Here is a 23,869-nt window from a genome sequence, read left to right as displayed (position 1 = left end):
GTCTGGTTGAAATTCCCAGCGAAACGAACTCGGGCTGAGAATTAGATTGCAAAGGGAGGCGAAAATGGCTAAATGAAGAGCAAGCATCAACGTATTTTAGTGAAAAGCTTGCATTACTCGCTACTATTGATAAATGGAAAGGGAAGTTGCAGTCAAACAGGTAAGCTTTTAGAATTGTTAATTGGGGTTATCTTGGGTGGTTCAGCAAAATCACCATTATTTTTCCTACTTGGGGTCAAATTCCCACAAAATGACATGATGAGCTATAATGTCTTGATAAGTATTGTTGTAATGATTTCGTGCCTATAAATATTGTTGTATTGGCTTGAGAATTGTAATTGTAAACTCGAGTATATTGGTGCGCTGGCCTAGTACCAGCGAACTCACTCTAGCCCTCGGGCTAAGAAAGAGGCTGATTTCTTTTCTCGGAGAAAAATAAATAAATAAAATAAACTCTTAGAATGGAAATGTATAAATAGTTCAATTTCCAAGCTGGCTGGGAAGCAATAATAACCCTTGCAAAAAAACAAAAAGACAACCAATGCCATTTGAATCTCATGTCATTGACCTACTTGTCTACATGAATCAAAGATGCACCAAATGATGAAAAAATTGTATGTGGCAAAAATAAAGAATATAGTATAAAAGTAAAAATGGTATCCGATAGCTTATGGTGACATAATATGTTTAGCAGCAAGAGGGGTTCTGCCTCCGAAAAAGATTAGGTCACAATCCGCTTTCAGGGCCTGTTAAAATATATACATCACGCAAATCTTTCACTCACATAATTCAGAACGTAACTCGACACGTATTTGAGACTTACATATACTTTGAAACAACGGAGTCATAAACGGCTCATTTTTTCTCCTTGGACTAATAAACAGGAAGGATCACTGGTGGTATGGAAAAGGACACCTTGCTGTCTCCCAGTAAGAATTAATCTCCATTTTCTGCTTCCCTAAAATATTGAAACAAACAAGGCCTGAAGACACACAAAATGTTGGATCCAAGACTTTCCAACTGGTACAAGTACAAATATGCTCTCCGCCCAGAGGGTTTCGGCCTCCGAAAACAAGAGAACCAAATGCCTAATCTCTTGGGTCCAAGCATAATCACCAGAGCTCAATGTAGCTGTCGAAGAAAACAAGAGAACCAAATGCCTAACATTCACACGAAAAAACAGAATTTTATGAGAAGAGCCAAGCATATCTGCACAGCAAATGAGCTTACAACTGGTATCGTCCATTTGTCAGATGTAGCCATTATATGAGACTGCAAATTGAGAGCTACAAAGAAAGCCGATGCTAAGCCCGCAAGTGAAATGACGATCCACCTTAAAATCTCTGTTGGTATTATTAAGAGGAACTGCCAAATTAAATTGTTAGTACCTGGTTTATTTAAGCCATGAATAATAAGAAAAGTACTTAAACTATAATATCCGGCAAGCATTATACATAGCAGGTTTATGCATACCGAAGCTGGAACGAAGATGAACAGAGAATAGCCATACAGACACCATATTTCCACTAAGCTCAAAGATATGCCCAAGTACTGAAGTAGGAAGTAACATCCAAGCGGTACCAGACATATATACGCATAGAATATGGCTGCAGCCCAGTTCACATAGTTGATATCATAAACCCACTCAGTAACAGTGCTACTTGGTTCAAAAGATAAATAGGCCGCAAAATTTCCAAGAACTGTTGCCAAAAAGACGAGAGTTGTGGAAATCCAGACAGGTCCATACCTGCATCAACTGAGAATGATAAGCTATCCACCCAAAGCTGACCACCAAATTTTCAATGCTATAGACTGACAACAAGAATTTTATCAAAAAACCTGGAAGAAAAAAACACAACATACAGGCTGCTCGAGGTTTGCACATTTAGAACTCCTTTACCAAAGGCATGCAGAAGTTAAACCCAATTCAGACCAATATGGTGAATGAAGCACTTTATGAGAAAGAACTATAACAAGGACATAGAACGGTATACAAACAAACCACATCCATACACATGCAGACTTACCCAAAGTTTTCAAATACTAGTGGAACATTGTCGTACCTGTTTCTGGAAACACGTTTCTTGTTCTTTCCCATCTCCGATACTTGGGGACACAGTTTTACTCTTGTAATAAAATTTTAAGGATTCAGGGCTCTTAAAATTATATAATTATTTTTACCACTGGCAACCTTCACATGTCGGTGTGTTGTTACATAACATTCTCCCCCGCTTATATCACAACTGTCCTCCCTACAAACTATAATATCTAGACCTTCATGATCTTTTAGTTTGGGAAAATATAATATCTAGAGCACACAAGACGATGTTTCAGTTTGGGATCCTCCATGATCTCATGGATGAGAAAAAAGCAAAATACGACGATGTTTCAGTTTGGGATCCTCCATGATCTCATGGATGAGAAAAAAGCAAAATACGGTTTCTTTGAGTAGCGTTGAAGTTGAGTATATTGCACCCTATCAAATAAGCAAAGAAGCGGTCTGGTTGAGGATGTTGCTATCTGACCTATTTGAAGGACCAATGGACCCTACAGTGATACATTGTGATAACACCAGTTGTATACGATTATCTGAAGACCGAATATTTCAGGGCAAGACAAAGCATATCAACAAGTATCACTACATTTGGAAGCTAGTACAATATGGTGTGCTGAAGCTACAAAATATCTCCACTAATGAGCACGTAGCTAACATATTGACAAAATCTCTTCTTAATAAGAAGCTTGTATATTTGACAGACAAGCTTGGTTTGGTTGATGTATCCTCCTTAGTTGAGAGGGAGAAATAGGCACATCATTCTTGTCTTCACCTGGGAAGACAAAATGGAGGATTTGGTAAGCATCTGACATCCGATACTCTTTGAAGATGAGGAGAGCATCCAAAAGATAAGAATAGTTGTGGACCGATATTCTTTGAAGACTAGCTATCTAAGATAAGGTCCAAGGTAGGTCATACTCTGTGAACACATGGGTGGAGTATGTACCTTGAGAGACAATCTCGCCAATATTGTGCTTTGATCTTGTGAAGAGATAGAGTTGTTAGTCAAGGCCTTGCTATATGACAATGATGGTTGATATGATGCTATACAGATGCGTTACCAATCCAATTTTTCTTATGAAATCTCTTTAGATTGGGAATGTCCATGTACCATTTATGAATACTTCCCTAGTTAAGAGGGTGTAACGACCAAAAGTCATATATGCACCGGAAATATTTAAATTTAAAATACTTCGTAGACAAAGACATCCATTGTGGGATAGTAATTGTAATTGTATATTGTATAAAATAATTGATATAGGATGAGTACAAATGAGAATGAGGGTCCTGTATATATAGTCAGGTAAGTACTCTTTCACGAACAGGCTGTCTTTAAGACATGTTTTTTCATTATTAACTAACTAACCATTAGTTAATATTTACTTATTATTTATTATTAAATTTATATTATTATGATTATTATTTATTATCTACTTTTATTTATTTTTACATAATTTATGTTCATAACATTGTCTTCACCTTCAAAAAGTTTGTCCTCAAAGCTTACTGATGATGAAGAATCAGATCTCTTCTGTCATTTGGAATATCTTCTTGTTTCTGAGCTTTTATCTTTATTGATACAAAATGATATGATGTTTTGAGCGATAGACAGAATTGTCGTACTGAAAACGGATCGGACCATCCTAGATTAATCTTCTGGGGAATCTTCTGATCCTTGTAAATGTGTGATGAATATTTATCGTATGACTGGATTAAGCTCACTTCAATATTCTTCGGAACATAAGTTTGTTTATGTTCTGCGTGATATAGATTTGCAGATTGATTAAGGTGTCTACTCTTGTGATTCGGATGTAGATAAGGAATTTTTCTTGTTTGAATTTCCTTAAACGTTTTTATGGCAGTTTCTTGATTTCCATCAGTGATTGTTATTGTTGACTTAACCACTGAATCCTTATTTGGGGTGTCCTCTGTTTGAACAACAACCTCTAAGTATGTTTTTACTTCAATAGGGGTTTGGATTTGCCTGAACTGTGAGATTAGTGGAATCAATGTTTGTTTCTTCAACTTGCACTGCTACATCTGGAGATTTTGATGGTTCCTTTGCGACAAGTTATTTGAACCTATTTGTCAATTATTTATTTTCGTCCTTAGGTTTTTTACTCTATTTGAATAGATTTTGATTATGATTTTTGAGATGTAAGCATTCCTCATTTTCTGAGTCAACTTTATTTTGGCCTTCACGCTTCTCGTCTTTTAAACACTTGATTTGTTCTACTAATGTTTGGTTAAAGTTCTTTAAACGTAAATTTTCTTCTTCTTGTTCTAATAAACACTCCTCGAGTTCCTTCTTTGATGCTTTAGCTTTCTTGACTTGTTCAAGTAGCTTTTTTGGTAATCTCTGAGGCGTGAAATTTCCTTGTCTTTGTTGTAAATGACTTCTTCAAGCTCTTTTTGCTTCTTTGATATAGTTTTTTCGTTATCTTGAAACATCAAGTCTAAGATATCTTCAAAGTCTTCTAATGAAAATTTTATTGATTTTGATTTATTTGTTATGTTTGTTATCTTCCCTTTATAAGGAAACGTCAAAACTTGTTTCTTTATGTTTAACATGAATGTAATCAAATCCTTAGACCAAGGTTGACAAATACGATGTCAGTTTTTTTATCCGTCCTTACAACATGAAATTGAGATATGTAGTCATAATGACCTATTGTCACTTGTAGATCACTAATTTTATACTCTTTTTGGTCAAAAATATTGTTTTTTACACCAATGCTTAGCTCTGGAATTAATAGCTAATTTGCCAAGTTGATGTTGATATAATTTTTATCGTTGCTTGGGCTGATAATGACATTAAATTCTCTTCCTTGGATACTTCATTTTAATGTAATTACTCTATGCTTTGTCACTGAAAGACCATTATAGGAAAAACTTTCTTCCTTCGTCATTTTAGAATAGAGCTCCATCATTTTTTTTCAATGATTGATCCCATTTTGTTTTGTCGTGATGACTTTAGGTATATATTTAAAATTCCTTTGGACTTTATACTTCAAGCCTCCTTTAAAAGTGTCTTTTTAATATACATATTTTTTTATAATTCTTCAAAACTCTTTTGATCCAATTTCCTATTATTTTTAATATTTCAAAACTCCTTTTTATTCTTTTTATATATTTTTGCTTACGTTTTTTTCTTTTGTACTTTAAAAAAAATATTTAAAGATTGTTTCAATTGCCTTCTTTTAAATATCTTATTGTCCTTTGTATTTATTTTTTAAATTTCATATAACTCTTTCAACTTTAATTCAACTTCACTTTAACGTGAACTCTTAACTGTTATTTCCTCCTTATGTAACATTTTATAATAATACCCGTTTTGTACATATATATATTTTCAATAATTTTATGACTTGAACTTTTCTTTAAATACCTCTTTATAATATAATACTTCTCTTTATATATCTTTTATTTATAATAATTTATTTATTTTCTTTTTGAAAAGTTACAACCCTAGTGAAACGTGGCTATTCACATCTTTGGGGGTATAATATCAAATATATGTTCACTTATGCATTTTTTACTCTATTAATGTGTTCCACGTAAAAAGTAAAACTTACCATTCACATAAAGAGATTTTGTATTCCTTTTGTTTTTCTTTTATTTTTAAAATATCACGGGCATTACCATGGGTTTCTAAAACTTCAGTTAATGTTCTCCACGTAAAAAGTAAAACTTGTCTATAGAAATTTTGTATTCCTTTTGTTTTTGTTTTACTTTTAAAATACCATGGCTTTCCATGGGTTTCTAAAACCACGGGCTTGTAAACCACTTAATGAAGAATCAAGATAATATAATCTACTCTTCATTCTCTTACCATGGGTTTCTAAAACTTCAGTTAATGTTCTCCACGTAAAAAGTAAAACTTGTCATTCACATATAGAAATTTTGTATTCCTTTTGTTTTTGTTTTACTTTTAAAATACCATGGCTTTCCATGGGTTTCTAAAACCACGGGCTTGTAAACCACTTAATGAAGAATCAAGATAATATAATCTACTCTTCATTCTCTTACATATAGTTTTAAATATATTTGGAAAGATTCCCTCTTATTTTTATTATGCATTTGTTATCAATAATGTAGAAAATAATTTTATATATATGAATATTCTCCTTCGAAATTTACATCGAACTATATTTTATTTTAAGCTTTATATGTACTTATTTTATTTTCTTTTTTCTTTTCTTTTTTTCTTTTTTTTTTTTAATTTGATTTTTTTTCTGTATATATATATATATATATATATAATTTTTTTTTTCTTTTTATTATTATTGAATGGCTAAATGCTTGATAGCGAAATGGAGAAACTCCAAATTCTTGTAGTGAAACGTTTCAACAACAACAATATTGATGAATTTGACGGTCAAAGACCTGGATCGGAGAACACGGCTTTGTGCAGCAGTTGAGTGGCCAGAGGATTGAACAACTCTGATACCAATGTAACGACCAAAAGTCGTATACCCAGTGGAAATATTTAAAATACTTCGTAGACAAGACATCCATAGTGGGATAGTAATTGTAATTGTATATTGTATAAAATAATTGTAGGATGAATACAAATTAGAAAGAGGATCTTGTATATATAGCCAAGTAAGTACCCTTTCAAGAACAGGCATGTCTTTAAAACATGCCTTTTCATTATTAACTAACCATTAGTTATTTTACTTATTATTTATTATTATATTTATATTATTATGATTATTATTTATTATCTATTGTTATGTATTTGTACATAATTTATGTTCATAACAAAGGGAGTGTTGAAAAATATGTAACTAGGTTTGGTCTTCATAAATATGCAATGTACTTCTGATCCTTGTAAATTGTAAAATGAAAGAAAATTATTTTTCAAGCATGGATTTCATGCTCAAGGTCTTTTATTTTAGAGGTCAAGCACCCATTGAGTGCTTTTAGGGTTTGTCCTAGGTCAAGAAGTCAAATAGTCATTGTAATAAGTTGAAGACCTCTTCGGGCACATTGTAACTTGTAAAGAAAAGTGTTAAAATACCCTCCAAGATCAAGTCGACCTAATTTGAGGAGCCTCGTCCACCCTTGAGAAGCCTATATAAAGGAGGAAACTCGACCTCGAAGTACATTCATCACTCGCTCATCCAAGCAAAGGAGGAAGAAGAAGAAGGCAACGAAGAAGAAAGAGGACGAAGAAGACTTGGTTTTGGGCTATTTCTCTCTCATACGTGCAAAGGAAGGCTAAAGTTTCCGTAGCTAATCTAAGGTTTTCCTCTACAAGTTAAATCTTGAAGGAGATAAGGCAAGAAGGTCAAGTGAAGGTCAAGTGAAGCCATCCTCAAGCTCCAGAAGTCAGAGAAATCCAAGCAAAGGTCTAAGGAAGTCTTGGGAAGCTCACACGTGTGGCAGCAACAACTGCAGGAGGGCCAAAAATTTCAGGTCTACAGTGCATGCCGAGATTCTGCAGCTAGGGTTAAAAGTTGTGTTACTGGAAGAGATTTGATTGGGTTTAACTTGAACAAAGAAAGCACATCCTCTGAAAAAGTTGGACTTTGTATTGGAGGGTATTGGTCTTGGTCTAGAGGTCTTGGCATTCTTTAATTTAAGGAGTTATAAGGAAGAGAAGATATTTATGGGTTTTCCTCTCAAGAGGAGAGGTTTTGGCCGTGGCTTGCAGCCTATATTTTGTGTTCTTGTTCTTGTTCTTCTTTTTCTTGGTAGTTGTTTGATGACATACAAACATAATAATAGCTTAAGAAGTTAATAAGTAAGAAAAAAGTAAAAATACATAACAAGAAGTTATCATTGAAAGAGAAATCACTTTAATCATTGCCCTTAGTATTTCTCAACAGGGATAGGGTCTTGGGAATTGTGTTGGGAAAGGTTATTGAACCAGATGATCAAGCAAAAAAAGACAAGTTTCAAACCATGAGCATCATTGTGGAATCTGTTAGAGGTCATTTGATTCCTTATATTGATGATCTCAAATCTTCCAAGGAAATGTATGATGTTCTCATTAGATTGTATACCATCAACAACATCAATCAATCTATAAGTATGAGAAGTCACTTCGTGATATCAAGATGACAAAAATGATATTGTGGCATCATGCTTTGTAAGGATCTCTCAATTGAGAGATCAACTCAAAGCTATTGATGAAATCGTTCCTAATAAAGAATTAGTAGTTGTAGAAAACGGTGGTTTTCCTAACTTCTAGGATTATTTTGCAACAAGCGTTAGTGGCAGAAAAAATCCACCTTCCTTTGACAAGCTATAGGTTGCTTGCACTCAAGAAGAATCTAGGCTGACGTCCAAAGGAAAAATTCCAAATCCAAATGAAGATTCTCAAGCTTTTACAGCCCAATCAAAGAATAGCAAGGGAACAATAAATTTTGGAAGATTTCAAAGAAATACAATTAGAATACCTACTTCAGGATCTACTCCAAGACCTGCTCTAGGAAGGGGACCTCCTCCTCCCTCTTAAGATAGAAGAGACATGACAAATGTTCAATGTTATTGTTGCCAAGCATATGGTCACTATCAAAATAGGTGTCCTCAAAGGAATGATGATCGCAAAAGGAAAGGGAAGCACCATGCTTCTGCAACTAATCTAAATGAACCCTCACATAAGAGGAGGCCTAGAAAAAAAGATTTTGATGATGAATATTCAATTTATTCTGCTTTCATAGGTTCTATTGCGAGTCATGATGAAATTTGGTTGGTGGACAGTGGTGCCTTTGGGCACATTACTAGAAGTCGTGAGAATCTTTCTGAATTGGTTGAAAATAAGATAGCTCAAAGGGTGGAGCTTGGATACAATGGCACGTACGAAGTCAAGGGCATTGGGTCATCACCTTCCAATTGGAATCAGAAGGTAATGTCTCTATTAACAAGATTTTATATGTTCTTGGTTTGAAGAAAAATTTGTTGTCTATTTCATCCCTTGAAGACAAAGGATATAGAATTGCCTTCGTTGATGGTCAAGTTCTAGTATGGAAGAAAGATACTTCCTTTGAATCTGCCAAAGTCATTGGTGTATGAATAGGAGGCCTATATCATCTCCTTGGTACACAACACCACTGATCATTGTGAACTATGGCATCGAAGGTATGCTCATGTTCATTATAAAACTTTGACAAGAATGAAGGATTTTGTTAAAGGTGTCCCTAAAATCAAGATTGAACATGATGGACTTTGCAAAGGATGTGCTCTTGGGGAAAATGTCAAAGGATTATATACTAGCAATGATAGCAGATCCAAAGTAATTTTGGATCTTGTGCATTCTGATCTTTGTGGGCCTATGTCTGACAAATCCTTGGGTGGTCAATTGTATTGTTTTACTTTCATTGATGATTACACTCACAAAGCATGGATTTACTTCTTGAAATCCAAGGATGAAGTGTTTGAAAAGTTTCAGGAATTCAAGGCACAGGTTGAAAATGCTACAGGAATAAGGATCAAGACATTAAGATCTAAGAATGAAGGAGAATACATATCTAAGGAGCTTATTGCCTTCTGCAAGAATGCTGGAATTAAGAGGGATTTGATTGTTTCCTATTATCTTCAACGAAATGGAATTGTCGAAAGAAAGAACAAAACTATCATGGAAGCTTCCAAAGCCATGCTTCATGATCAAGAGTTGTCAATGTTTCTATGGGGAGAAGCTTCAAAGACGGTTGTTTATGTTTAAAATAGATGTCCACACCTAATTTTGGATTATAAGACTCCTAAAGAAGACTTCACATGTGAGAAACCTAATGTTGAACATTTGAGAATCTTTGGTTATCCGTTTTATGTTCGTGTGCCCAAGGAGAAAAGAGCAAAGTTGGAGCCTTTTGGGAAAAAAGGAACTTTTGTTGGCTACAATGAAAATTCAAAGGCTTTTAGAGTTTATGAACCAAGACAATGATCAATTGAAACGTGTAGGGATGTCATTTTTTATGAGGATGTTGCTTTTTGGAAGTCTAAGGGATCACACTTAGACTTTGATGATGAAATGCAGGTGGCTCCTAAGAATGTGGAATCAAAATCTAAAGAACCTGAACCTATGAAACAAGATCCTCAAGAAGAGTCTGATGATCCACATGAGTTTGTTGATTCACCAAGAGTCGTTGTTCTTGAAACTAGAAAGATACCATCCTAGCTTGAAAGGACATTGAAATAAGTTGAAGCACATGCAACACCTTGTGGCACCTTCAGAGAAATCAAGAGGCCAAAGAAGTATTTAGGTTATGCAACATTGATGAGTAAGATCATTGAGTTAGAGCCATCCACCTATGAAGATGCAGTTGAACATCAAGTTTGATAAGATGCTATGATTCGCGAGTACCAATCCATATTGAAGAATGATGTACGGGAAATTGTAACGAGACCTAAAGGAAAATATGGTGTGTCTTCCAAATGATCTACAAAATCAAGCATGCAGTTGATGGAAGCATTGAGAAGAAGGCAAGATTTGTGGCTGGTGGATTCTCCCAAAAAGAGGGGGAAGATTATGAAGACACATTTTCTCTTGTTACCAGGTATTCTTCTATTAGGTCTGCTCTTACTTCTATTAAAGGGTGGAAATTGCATCAAATGGATGTCAAGACTACTTTTCTAAATGGAGTCATTGAAGAGAAAGTTTATATTGAGCAACCTCAAGGTTTTGAGATTCATGATAGAGAGACACATGTTTGTAAATTGAAGAAAGCCTTGTATGGCTTAAGCAAGCTCCTTGTGCATGATAGTCTCATATCGATAGCTATTTGTTGTGTTTTGGTTTCAAAAAGAGCAATGTTGATCCAAATTTGTACTTCAAAGCTATTGAAGGTGAGCCCTTGATTGTGTTGTTGCAAGTGTATGATTTATTTCTGATAGGGGTAGAGAATCTCATTAATCTGTGCAAGAGGGAGTTGATCTTTGAATTTGAAACAAAGGATGTTGGTCTTATGCATTAATATTTGGGATTAGAAATATGGCAAAACCCTGGTGAAATCTTCGTTGGGAAAGGAAAGTACATCATCAAGATCCTTTAGAAGTTCGCAATGATGCACTGCAAGTCCATGTACACTCCCATGGTGACAAATTTGAAGACGCTGCGAGATTGTGATTTTGATCTAGTTGGTCCCTCTATGTATTGCAAATTGATTAGCTCTTTGAACTATCTAATTAACATCAAACTTGATATCTGCTATGTTGTGAGCACATTGAGACAATTCTTGGTTGAGCTCTGTCATGTGCATTGGGTTGCAGTGAAACGTATATTGAGATATCTGCGTGGCACCATTGATTTTGGTTTGAGATATGTTTCTAATGGAGAATGGAAACTGCATGGTTTTACTAATGTTGATTGGGTTGGACGCACTAAAGATAGAAAGAGCACTGCTGATTTCTATCTTAGCTTGGGCTCTACTATGATTTCATTATCAAGTAATAAGTAAACTTTTTTTGCTCTTAGTATGGTTGAAGCTAAGTATATATTTGCTTGTTCATCTTGTTGTGAAGTTGTGTGCCTCTGAAAGTTGTTTGTTGGTTTGTCTGCTCAAGTGTTGGAATCGACCATTGTATACTGTGACAATCAAAGTTGTGTAAAGCTATCCGAGAACCTAGTTTTTCATGACAGGTTTAAGCACATTGAGATCAAGTATCACTACATCCATAATATTGTTTAGAGAGGCACTGTGAGGCTCAAATACATCCCTACTAATGAGCAAGTTGTTGATGTTTTGACAAAGCCATTGTCATGTGTTGATTTTTGGTAGCATCGGATGTGCTCTAGCCATGAAATTTGGTGGAGAGGCTAAGGCACATGAGATCTCCAAGACCCAGAAGTCATTTGGAGAAATTACACCCGGATGAAGAGATATTAAAATAATTAATATTTTTAATGAGTCCCTAAGTCTAAACTTCGGAAAATAAAAATATTAATGTGTATTAATATAAACTGGGTGAGAAAGTTCTAAGTGACAAGGATCAAGCCAGTTCTAATCTTAGTTTTTGATTAGGGACTTAATCTCGGTCGTTGAATCGTCAACAGGAAAAGTATTAGAGGAGGCTTGAGGGTCAGTTGGAGACACACCAAGAGAGATAAAAAATTCGATTTTCTAGGGCGAGGTTTGTTGAGGAAATTGAGTTAGTGATCAGTTGTAGCGAGGGGCAGTTTAGCGAGGGATTTTCATCCGAGGTTGAGGAATACATAGCAAAGAGGCAACGCATTGTAGGTGAGACAACGCAGGCCCTAGAAGGGTTGATGTAGAGGCAACAGGAGTTGACGCAGAAGCTGTAGAGTCTGACGCAGGCAGTGCAGAGGGCCATAGAGGTTGACGTTGGGCTTCAAAGGCAGCGTTGGGGAGATTTTGTGGGGCAGACTGAGAGCAGATCAATCGGGAGAGGGTGACGCAGTTCCTGAAGGGTGACGCAGTTCTAGAGCAGTGCTTGGAGCAGCTTTCGTTGTCCAGCACAAGGAACAGTCAGAGTAACTGTGGGGTAGATCATCTAGTTGCTGATTTGTCGAAATATCTGTCTCCAAATAGAGGTACTACTGTCGAGGACATTCTCTGTTGGGTGAGCCAATTATGGCACCCTAGTTGTATTCACGAAATCTGCTTAATAATAAAACCCTCATATATGCTGCACCGGTTCTCGCGTATTGGGTTTTTCCGGGGACAATTGTCCAAAAATAACGGTGTCCCTTGTGTTATTGTTTCTATTTACTTCAGTACATAATCTGCATATCTGTGAAGGCTTCATTTGTGTTTACTTCGATGTTTATGCAATTAAATAACTTGTTAATGTAAAGAACAAGTAGGAGATAGTAAACCAGAAATTGCAGTAAAGGTTTCTGATGTGTTAGATTCAGGAATTTTCACATCCTAGATGAAGTTTGCTTATTTTAGAGAACAATTTGGAGTTGTTGAGAATCCCACTCTTGGAAAGAGGGAGTATTGATTGTATAGCATCATGAGATTGACAATCTTCCTTGGGCTTCACTAAGAGACCATAGTCTATGGTCAGTGAGATTGTCCTAGTTACTCCCTTGGGACATTGAGATTGAATGAGAAACCAATGCAGTTGCGGAGTTTGGTTTTGAAGTTTGGAATGTTCCCTTAATTCATTGTGTTTGACTGAGAGACCAATGGGTTTGGTCAAGGACATTGATTTTGAGTTCTCTTCCTTAAGTCATTGTGTTTCACTGAGAGACCAAGTGGACTTAACCGAGAAGACTGATTTTGAAGTACTCTCATCGGTCATTGTGTTTGACTGAGAAACCATTGCATATGGTTGGAAAGCTTACTCTCATTGATTGATCCTAAGGTTAGTTGCATATTGGCCTTAATGCCAATGCTTTTTGGCTTATGGGATGAGTTTGATGTTATGTATCTTTCCTTATGAAGAGACTTATACATATGATCTCTCCTAAGGTTAGTTGCGTATTGGACTTAATGCCAATGCATTTTGGCTTATGGGATGAGTTTGATGTTATGTATCTTTCCTTATGATGAGACTTGTACATATGATCTCTCCCTTACGTTATTACTAAGAGATCTATGGATTGATCGGGGAGATTGATCTTGACAGAGAATGAAAAATACCTCCCTAGCTAAGAGGGAGTGTTGAAAATTGGTAGCTTCGATCGGTATTTTCATTGGAAAAAGAGAAATTATGAGTTATCCAGTTATCCAAGTCAGCAACATTTGCACAAGTCGGCCCCACCACTTTAAGGGATTTGACCCTATGGTCAAAACCCACCTCCTAGAAAACATATATATTGGCATTCGATTGACCTCATTTGGCATCCATCCATCTCATCCGTTCAAATTGAAACAATATTTGTTCACACGTGCGAGGAGAAGAAGAAGATTTGTTTCTGTGTTGACAAAATTTTGACCTTTGTTTGACTAGTGTTGACTTGGGATCCTTGTTGTTGTTTCACCAAGTTTTTGACCAAGCTTGGAGGTCGAACATTCCATGGTTCATTGATTGTTCGTTGATTGGTTGTTGACCGATGTTTTGACTATGTTTTTGGGTCGTTGACCGAAGGTTTGTCTATAGGTCAAACTCAGAGCTTTGACCGAAATTTTGAGGAAATTACAAGACCGAATTTCAATCCTTTGCCAGCTACCTCAAGCTGAAATTCAGCCCTCTGTCGCAGACATGGACTTTGATCAATGCGTTGAATTTTCTCTCTCATTTGACTGGCTTGCTTGGCATTTATTGAGGTCATAGATTGGCATTTTGACACGAATATTGTGATGTACGTTTTGATGAATTGAACTCTCTCTCATAAGGAAAGGGGGTTTTGTCCCAAGAACTTTTGGTGTCTCTTGATTTATTGTTTCCTGTGATTTGTATTGCTTTACTAAAAAAAAGCATGCATCACTGCTTAATTATTGGAATGCTCTAAAGAAGTCAAATTGTATCATTAGAAGTAGTTATCAGTTTGAAAATTTGTGCTAGTCTTGTTTACACTAAAAAATCAACATTTCCAATATAACTTAATCATATTTTTAAGTATAATTTTATTAGATTTGTTGTGACGAACTATCCAGTGGAATACCCATGGCATTTTACAAATCATATTGGTACCAAAGCAAGTTTCTTTAGTATATTGTGGAGTGTCGCAGGGGATCCTTATCAGTTAAGCCAAAAGTCACAAAACCGCGATCATGGTCGATCAATCTATCGAAGCAAGTGATGTTGTACAAACCTAGATCGGTGGATGAGGCTTGTGTAAAGGCATAGTACCTGGAGAACATACACCAAAAGAAAGGGAAATCAAGTGGTTCGAAGCAAAAGAAGTAATGGGACACTTCTAAGGAGGGGAAGAAGAAGTGGGAAGGGTAAAAGATAAAAATACGACAACCACAACACACCAATGCAAATATCCCCGCAACCACTACAAAAATTGTAACATTGACAACCATCCAGAGTAGTGTTGGAAGTTACATCTAGAGCTTAGCCTGAAAATTAGAAAGAAAGATACAAAAAAAAGAAAAACCTTATGCCCACTAATTTGAGCAACCAAGTTGAAAGCAACTCAAATGTGACAAGAAGATTGTTTGTACATCAATGCAGAAGGAGCTGAATCTTAGCAACATTGAATGACAGGAAGAGAATGAAAAGAACACACTCTTCCACATAAAGATATAAGTCAAGAAGACAAAACTTGATGCTATGACCGACTCAGGATCACATGAAAATCACATTACAGTGGCACTAGTCAACAAATTGGGTTTGAAAGTTCATGACCATCCAAGCCCATATCCATTGGGAAGAGATTGAAAAGACCACACTCTTCCACATAAAAATATAAGTCAAGAAGACAAAAATTGATGCTATGACCGACTCAGGATCACATGAAAATCACATTACAGTGGCACTAGTCCACAAATTGGGTTTGAAAGTTCATGACCATCCAAGCCCATATCCATTGGGATGGGTAAATAAGGATGTAAAAATAAATGTACCTGTTGTCGCACAGATTGTCACGACAACGCTCAGACCAGGGGTTGTCACCCTGATCCTCGATCTCTCCGTTTAAGCCTGTCTCCCGCGGCTAAGGGGGGTAGACACTATGAGATGATGAAAACCAACTGTGAACCAGTTGGGTTGGGAGACACAAAGAAACAAGCACTAAATTGATTTTGTTAAGTTAAAAGACCAGTGCCTTGTGGAGTTAATGTTTAATCGATTAATTATCAGAAACTGCAGTAATATAAACCATGTAGAGCAATCATTTATCATCAAAGCTTAACTTTTACCAGATACCAGATAATCAATAAAGGCTCAATAGCTTAATGATACTCCAGCAATTAAAATTTCAAAAGATAAATGCTTTAAACCACGTAAAATGCTAACCAGAGATCACATTCATGTAGTTAATCTTCAGATGAACATTAAAGCATGTCAAATATTTATTCCCACATCAAAATTTTAGCCTCAGCAGAAAAGGATAAAAAGTAACAGATTCCTGGGCTAAGATTCAAACTGGCAAAATATTTCCAAAATATTTTTATGCTTTCAAATAAAACAAGACTAGGCTAACTAAAGTCTAAATAAATGAGACTATAGAAAAGAAAAATTTTATATCTTTTTTCAAAAAAAATTATGATTTTTATGATTTCTAATTTTTATACTTGTTTATTTTTTATGATTAATAAAAATAAAACTCAAACTAAACTATAAAATTAAAATCTAGAACTTTTTTGTTTTTTATAATTTTTGAGAATTTTATGATTATAAAAAAGGACTTGAAATCAAAAATTAAACTAAAACTAAAGTCTAAAAAGGACTTTTATTAATGACTTTTTTTATTTTTTTATTTTTTTTTAATAAAAATCAATCTATAAAAATTAAATTTGAATCCAAACTAACCCTTTAAACAAAAGTTAAAACTAAATTAAACAACTAAAAACCCCTAATTAAATGAAAGCGACATTCTAAACTAATAAAATTTTAAACAATAAAATCTAAATCTGATTAAAGTTTAAATGAAACGGAATTTTAACGTTAAATCCTAAATGGCAATATCAAAAAACAAAATTGAAAAACCAAAACATAACCCTAATCGCTAACATACGCTGACAACTATAGGTAAATAATAATAAAAAAAAGAAATAGAACATGCTTTTTTATTTTTCTCTGCAGGTTGAAGGCATGAGCATGCTCGACGACAGATGGAGATGCATTTGCAGGTTAGTTCGAAAGGAGCCGAGGAGGGGAGTCGACGCTACGCAAGGATGGTAGTGTGGAAAGTTGCAGAGCCAGCGCGTAGGAAAGAAAGCAATGACGTCTGCGTGAAAGGTTTCGGATAAACGGAGTTTTATCACGCTGACAGGGAAGGTTGAGGTAGTGTGAGACTACAAGGACAACAACAGAGGTGTGCAGAACAGCAGATGCACGCAGGGAGTTGGGACTCAGGTAGAAATTGCGTGGGGAGGAATGCTGATGGAGGCTGCACGCAGCAGTGACTTGAAATGAGACTTAATAACGTGCGTGGAGGTAAATCAAGCTATGTGTATAACAGCCAACAGATGAGCGGTTGAGATAATACGATGAGAAGCTGCATTTGCTGCGTGGGTGGTGCGTGGGTACACCTTCCTGGATGTGGAGAAGGTTGTTGGAACGCGTGTGGATCAGATGAAGGATACGCAGGGATATGGAAGGGAGGTATGTGATTCTGTAACTGGCAACGTTTGAAGAAGCCAGAAAGGCAGCACGCAGGTGAATTGAAAAGCTAGAAGAAATGCGTGGAGGAGAGCTGATGCTTCTGCTTGCAGATTGGACATAGGGCGCTGAGATATGGCAGCAATCCAGCCTGCCAAAAAGAAAGAATTTTTCTTGTAACACAAATAAACCCCGAGAAGCAAAAAAAAACTTTGATGAGACCCTCGAAAATCTTCAGAAAACCCTGCAACCTGTAATGGAAAAACACCCAAAAATAATATGTGCAGAAAACAAAACTAAAACCCCAAATCAGCTAAGTAATTACAGTATTTACAAACTGAAAGCTCTTAAGAAGCCAGATTTATCAATAATCACAGTAATATTATCAGAATTTAATTTTAATGTAAAGCGCTACAGAAAAACCTGCATGCATTCATAAAAAAAATATTTCGAATGATAAGCCCGGGATCAAGAACTGGCTGGGCTCTTTTAGAAAACACAACCCGGGAGTTGGTTGGTTCAGCCGAGAACTTCCCCTAACGCCCGGTAATCTGAAAAAGGGATTTCCTGCACAGCTTAAAATCAACCATTAACATAGAGGGAGAAAACAATAGCGAAACCCCGATCAAATGGAGATAGCTGCCACTATATTTCAGAATCTAAACTATCATTCAAACCCCAAAGATCAGACAAGATACCTGTGCCTAGATCAATCTTCTTTAAGCTATCATCAATGGCTGAAAATAAAATTATGCAGAAAAACTAAAACAATCTTACAGCATTTTCAGAAGAGTCACACCAGCAAGATTTTTAACCCCAAAGTCTTCTTTATTGCACAAAAAATGACTACAAGAGAGCTTTCTTTAGCACCAAACTCTCAGATCAAATCTGATCTCAAATGACCCCTAACACCCTATTTAAAGCAAAAAATCCCAATAGCCAATTCGAGTGATCCATGTCAGAATGATCTCAACCGTCGATGAGGATCAAGACATCTCTTAATCTCATCCATCGAATTTTTTAATGCATTAAAAATTGAAATTCTGCATTTATTTACTCAAAAATATTATTATTTTATTATTTTTAGGTTTTTACTTTATTTTATTATTATTTTTTTATTTTTATTTAAATTTTTATTTATTTTTTTAATTTATTTTACAAATTTTATTATTTTTTATTTTTTGAAATTTTTATTTTTCAGTTATTATTATTATTATTATTATTATTATTTTTTAAATGGATCCTCGAACTTAGCCTTTGGAAAAATCACCTAGGACCTAGGACTTAGGACTTATGAGGGGATTAAAACATTTTCTAACCCTCAAGACACTTTACATCATGACTTTTACAACTTTACATCTCAAGGGGGAGAACCCATTTGACATAGACCCTCATAAACCACCCAGTTCTGCGACACAACTATAATCTAGCAAATTAACACACTAGGATTCTCCTAAGATTCTAATGACAAAATCCATTCCGGCTTTGGGGTTAGGCTGAAGGAAAACTCTGCCGATCATAGATCGGTGAGACAAAAAACCTTCAGGAACGTAGATTATCACTAGAAAATTAGGTCCACCTAGGAAATTTACATACATGACTCAACTCTGCTAAGATTATTTACAATTCAATATGCAGACTGCGTTTACAACATAAATTGATCAAGCTGTCGATGACTGTCGAATGGCACGGACATGTCGATCAAGCGCTATCCCATTTTTGCAAAGAAAAGGGGGTGTACTGCTGGAAAGTTGACACGTAGTGGTCAACAGTACCCAAATAGTGTAAAATCATATTTTCTATTAGTGTTGATTTAATTCATGAAGTAGAACTAGATGGAATTCCCCTTGATGTATGTGGAGTGGTGTTTGGAAGCTCCTATATGTACATGCAGGATGCAATCTTCATGCAAAGAAACAATCAATACCGCCGGATCAAGTATGTATTGGGCATTGGGTTCAGTGCTCTCCATGTGTTTTGCGACATGGACTAATTACCTCTCATGGATCCTAACTCCGACGATTGTAGCAAAGACTAATGCCTGCAGGTTTTGTTCTAACGATAATTGTGATTCCAACAAGCAGTGTCAGACCCACGGGTCTCAAGTTTGAAACTCACCCGACGTACGCTAGGGGGAAGATTGTTGGACATTGGGTTCAAGGCTCCCCGTGTGTTTCGTGACATAGACCAACTGCCTCTCGTGGATCCTAATTCTGGCGATTGTAGCAGAGACTAATGCCTGTGGGTTTTGATCTAACGGCAATCGTGATTACAACAGGATGGAAAATCCTTCACCATCAACACGCATACGGGCAAATCCAAAATTTCGTTGGTAAGTGCCAACTGAGCCAAGAAACTGATCATTTATAGCAAGAAGTATGTTTTATTGTTTTAAAGAGAAAATCAGTCTTCAGAAGAGTGAATGAGAGCAAAGTCATTGTTGGATGGGTGTACTAAGAAACAAAAACAACAACTAGAAGAGTTGCTACAGGCACACAAGGATGTGTGCTAGGATCCTAAAGGGCTACCGCCCAAGAGGGAAATGGAGCACGAGATCCAACTATTGTCAAACTCTACATTGCAAACATTGGGTTGTATAGGCAGTCCATTATAGAAACAATAAGATGAAGACGCAATAATAGAAACTACTGGAACAAGGTACAGTTCGACAAAGTATATCACCATGTGGGTCACCCATCATCATTGTGCCATCGAAGGATGGGACTTGGCGGATTTGTATAGATTACATGGCAATAAACAAAATTACACTCAAGAGCAGGTACCCCCTGCTTAGAATAAATGATTTGTTGGATCAGTTATAGCAAGCCAAAGACCTCACCAAGTTGGACTCAATCTAGATATCACCAGTTTCAAGTCAGCAAAGAAGATACTTGGAAGATCACCTTCAAAACTAGGCAAGGTTTGTATGAGTGATTGATCATGTTGTTTGGCCTATGCAATCCACCAAGTACGTTTATGAGTTTAATAAATGATACATTGTGCCCTTTTATAAACTAATTTGTTATTGTCTATTTGGATGAAACGTTACTATATAGAGCTATTTGGGTTGCGGACATCTCACATTTGAAGTAGGTGCAAGAGACATTAAAGAAGCACCAACTGCTGGAAAATATCAAGAGGTGTGAGTTTGCACATCAATCTTTGGTGTATATGGAGTATGTGATAGGTGGAGGAGAGTTGAAAATAGATCCTACAAAGATGATGGCCATCATGAAGTGGTCAATACCTACTAATGTTTTCGAGGTCTAGAGTTTCGTTGGGGCAACACAACGCCTGAGAAAGTTCATAGCCTCATTTTCAACAATAGCAACACCACTCCACACCATAACAACAAGTGGTAGGAATTTCCAATGGAGAAAGGGTCAATAAAGGGCTTTTAAGGAGTTAAAGAAAAAGATCAGTCAAGCATTGGTTTTTGCATTACCAAACTTGCAACGATGCTTTTAAGTGGAGATAAATGGAAGTGTGTATGCTATGGAAGCGGTCTTGATGAAGGGAGAAAGACCTATATGCTACCAATCTGAAGTATTTCATCGGGTTGTTCTTAACTACCCTACCTATGGCAATGAGCTCTATGCCCTATCGCAAGGTGTGAAGAAGTGGAAACACTATCTGATGGGAAAGGAGACAATAATCTACACAAATCACCACCCACTATAGTATCTTTAGGCCCAAAGTAACCTATAACAAACCAAACATTAGAAGTGGATGGGTTTCCTACAACAATTTCATCTAGTGATCGAGTATAAGAAGGGAAGCACAAACAAGTTGGTCAACATGCTTTCAAGGCCACCCACATCAAAGATCACAACTTTGGGAAATTTGATGCACATGGAACCATTCACCCATGATGCATACAAAGAGGCATATTCAAAGGATGGTGATTTCAAGGAGGTGTTTTAGCAGTTGCAAAGCTAAAGTCATGTGCATGATGTTGATAACACAGTTAACTACCATTTCCATGATGGGTTACACTACAGGTTGGATAAGTTATGTGTTGCTAAAGGTGAGCAACTGAAATTGATTAGAGAGGCTTACAACTCCAAGGTTACAAGGAAGACACCGACCAACTTGCAAAGGCATGTGTATTGGCCCAAAGATGCAAGAATCAATAGCTAAGTTCATAAGAGGATGCATGCTTTGTTGTACCACCAAGCCTAGTAACAGGGAACAAGGTCTATATCATCCCTTACCTATACCCACTTTTCCTTGAGAAAGCATTTCCAAGGAATTTGTAGAAGCTTTACCAACAAACATTTAGGGACATGACTATCTATTCGAGGTACTTGAGAGGTTCAAAAAGATGTGCGTTTTGATCCTTGTAAAAAGACCATCAGCAAGAAAGAAGCAACGAACTTGTTATTTGGACACTTTGGGATACCAAGGAGCATCGTTTCAGACTGGGACACAAGATTTCTCAGTGCATTTGGGACTACATTATGGGATAATATGGCCACAAAGTTAAAGAGGTCTACAACATTCTATCCACAAATAGGTGAGCCAGCAATAGTCAACGGGACTTTGGTGCAGCTTTTGAGGGGCTATAATCAGAATCATCTGAAGACCTTGGATGAAAATAAGATATATATACAGCACTCTTTTAACACAGAAGTCCACACTTCTACTGGTTAGACCCTGTTTGAATTTTTTTTTGGATATTTTCCACCTTCACCTTTGGATATTGCATATAGGCAACAAGGAGTGGGGAAGGATCTTACAAGGGATGCCTTAAGGGAAGAAAAATTTGTTGAGAAAATCTAGCAGATCTATCTACAAGTATAGGAGACATTGCAGGAGTCACAAGAAAAATATAAGGCCATGCATGATCAAGATAGAACAAATAGGTTGTTTAAGGTGGGAGACAAAGTATGGTTACAATTGAACAATGAGAGGCCAAAGCATCCTAGTAAAAAAATCAAGGCTCTACAATATGGTCCCTTTGACACACTGAAAAAGGTGGTTGATAATGTGTATAGACTTAATATAACCCATACATGCACATTTACTCACTTGTGAATGTAGAGAATCTGAAACTCTATGAGCCTTCCATGCTAGAACATGAAGAGGAACAAGTCCCCCTTCATGTAGAGGATTTGGCACCAAATGACCAGGCATAGTTGACAAAAGATATAATTTTGCAGAAGAGATCCAAAACTACAAGACATGGACCAAATGACGTTTGGAAGATTAGGTTGAAAGGATATCTTCCAGGCAAAGCTAAACGGTACACCCGAGAGAAGGTGGAGGAAAAACTTCCTCACCTCATTCAATAGAAGATTTTAAGCACCAAAAGCCTCTCAAAATGGGGAGGTGTGGTATGGCTTGGATCATTATATTGTTCGTCATCCATATTGAAGCTTTCAAAGTGGAAAGTAGAGGAATTAGCTCATAGGACCATTTTTGCCAACACGACCTAGTTTGGCAAATTGGGATATAATACCTTCTAGGAGCAATTTGAGGCATCAAACCATGTTTTTTGTGGGTGAAACTTTTCTGCTTAAGCGCTCTATTTTACACATAGAGACCTTCCCAAGGGTGTAAAAATCGCCTCAATTGGAGTCCATATGAAAATTCTACGACACTTAGAAGTTGTCCTTCCTGTTTTGACCACAATAATTCGAAAGGATGCCTCATCAGCCCCCATTATTCATGGGAAAGGGGCTAGCCACATGATCATGATGAAGAAGACTCAAGAAGAGTCCATATTGTAACTTGTTAAGAGTTGAAGGAGTCAAACCTAACCACTAGTAGGGTATCGAGTTGTGTTATAACTAGGCCAATAGGAGGAAAAAGGGTTCCATTCTATTCAAGTGCATTTTGTTCCATAGATCAGTGGAGTATCCAAGAGTGGATAGGGAGAGAGAAAATAAAGAGGATTTGTGCATTGTAGCATGACACAAGCCACAAGCCTCACTTCTTTCTACCTGCAACAATTTTTCATTTAAAGAACAAGACCAAACCAGCCTCAACTTCTAGCTGGGTTTTCTCTTGAAAGGGTTTTCCCAGGGTATATCTTGTGTTGTTATGGTTCTGGGTGACTATATTTTTGTTTATCTATTTGCATTTTGACCTTGTTTTCACCACCATAATTCAAGATGATGTCACGTCAGCCCCCATTATTCATGGGAAAGGGTTTAGCCACGTGATCATGATGAAGACTAAAAAATAGTCCATATTATAACTCTAGTTAAGAGTTGAAGGATTCAAACATAACCACTAGTAGCATATCGAGTTGTATTATAACCAGGCCACTAGGAGGAAAAGGGGTTCCATTCTATTCAAGTGCATTTTGTTCCATAGATGAGTAGAGTAGCCAAAAGTAGATAGTGAGAGAGAAAATAGAGAGGATTTGTGCATTGTAACACGCCACATAGCACAAGCCTCACTTCTTTGTACTTGAATCAATTTTCCATTCAGAAAACTAGAGCAGACCAACCTCATCTTCCTGCTGGGTTTTCTCCCAAAAGGGTTTCCCAAGGTATATCTTGTGTTGTTATGGTTGTGAGCGATTGTATTTTTGTTTGTTCTCTATTTTCTACATTTTACATATTGCATGTGTTAAATTTCTAATACCAGCCAGATTTATTTTATCATTGCAATTTAAGTTATTCCCAACTTATTATTTATTTACCCAAATAATAATTGAATCACTGAAAAATAAAA

At 36.4% G+C, this 23,869-nt stretch overlaps 1 protein-coding gene across 4 annotated transcripts in view; it reads right to left on the bottom strand.

The window, feature by feature from the left end:
- Positions 1-592: 592 nt before the first annotated feature.
- The window catches only part of LOC149234748 (uncharacterized), a 235,026-nt gene continuing 211,749 nt past the window's right edge, over positions 593-23,869 (bottom strand). For all 4 annotated transcript variants that reach the window (XM_089371920.1, XM_089371919.1, XM_089371922.1 and 1 more), the window contains 2 exons: positions 1,474-1,747; positions 593-1,365 (listed from right to left, as the gene is read on the bottom strand). In XM_089371920.1, the coding sequence (XP_089228046.1) occupies positions 1,168-1,365; positions 1,474-1,747 (472 nt within the window). In that variant the 3' untranslated portion in view covers positions 593-1,167. The remainder of the gene's footprint in view (positions 1,366-1,473; positions 1,748-23,869) is intronic.

Source organism: Pinus tabuliformis, chromosome 8 (assembly GCF_031772625.1).
Source record: "Pinus tabuliformis cultivar Carrire ecotype Pingquan chromosome 8, CPIR1, whole genome shotgun sequence".
Taxonomy (NCBI): Eukaryota; Viridiplantae; Streptophyta; class Pinopsida; order Pinales; family Pinaceae; genus Pinus; species Pinus tabuliformis.
Note: the sequence above shows the minus strand (reverse complement) of the source record. Positions and strands in the feature narration are given on the sequence as shown.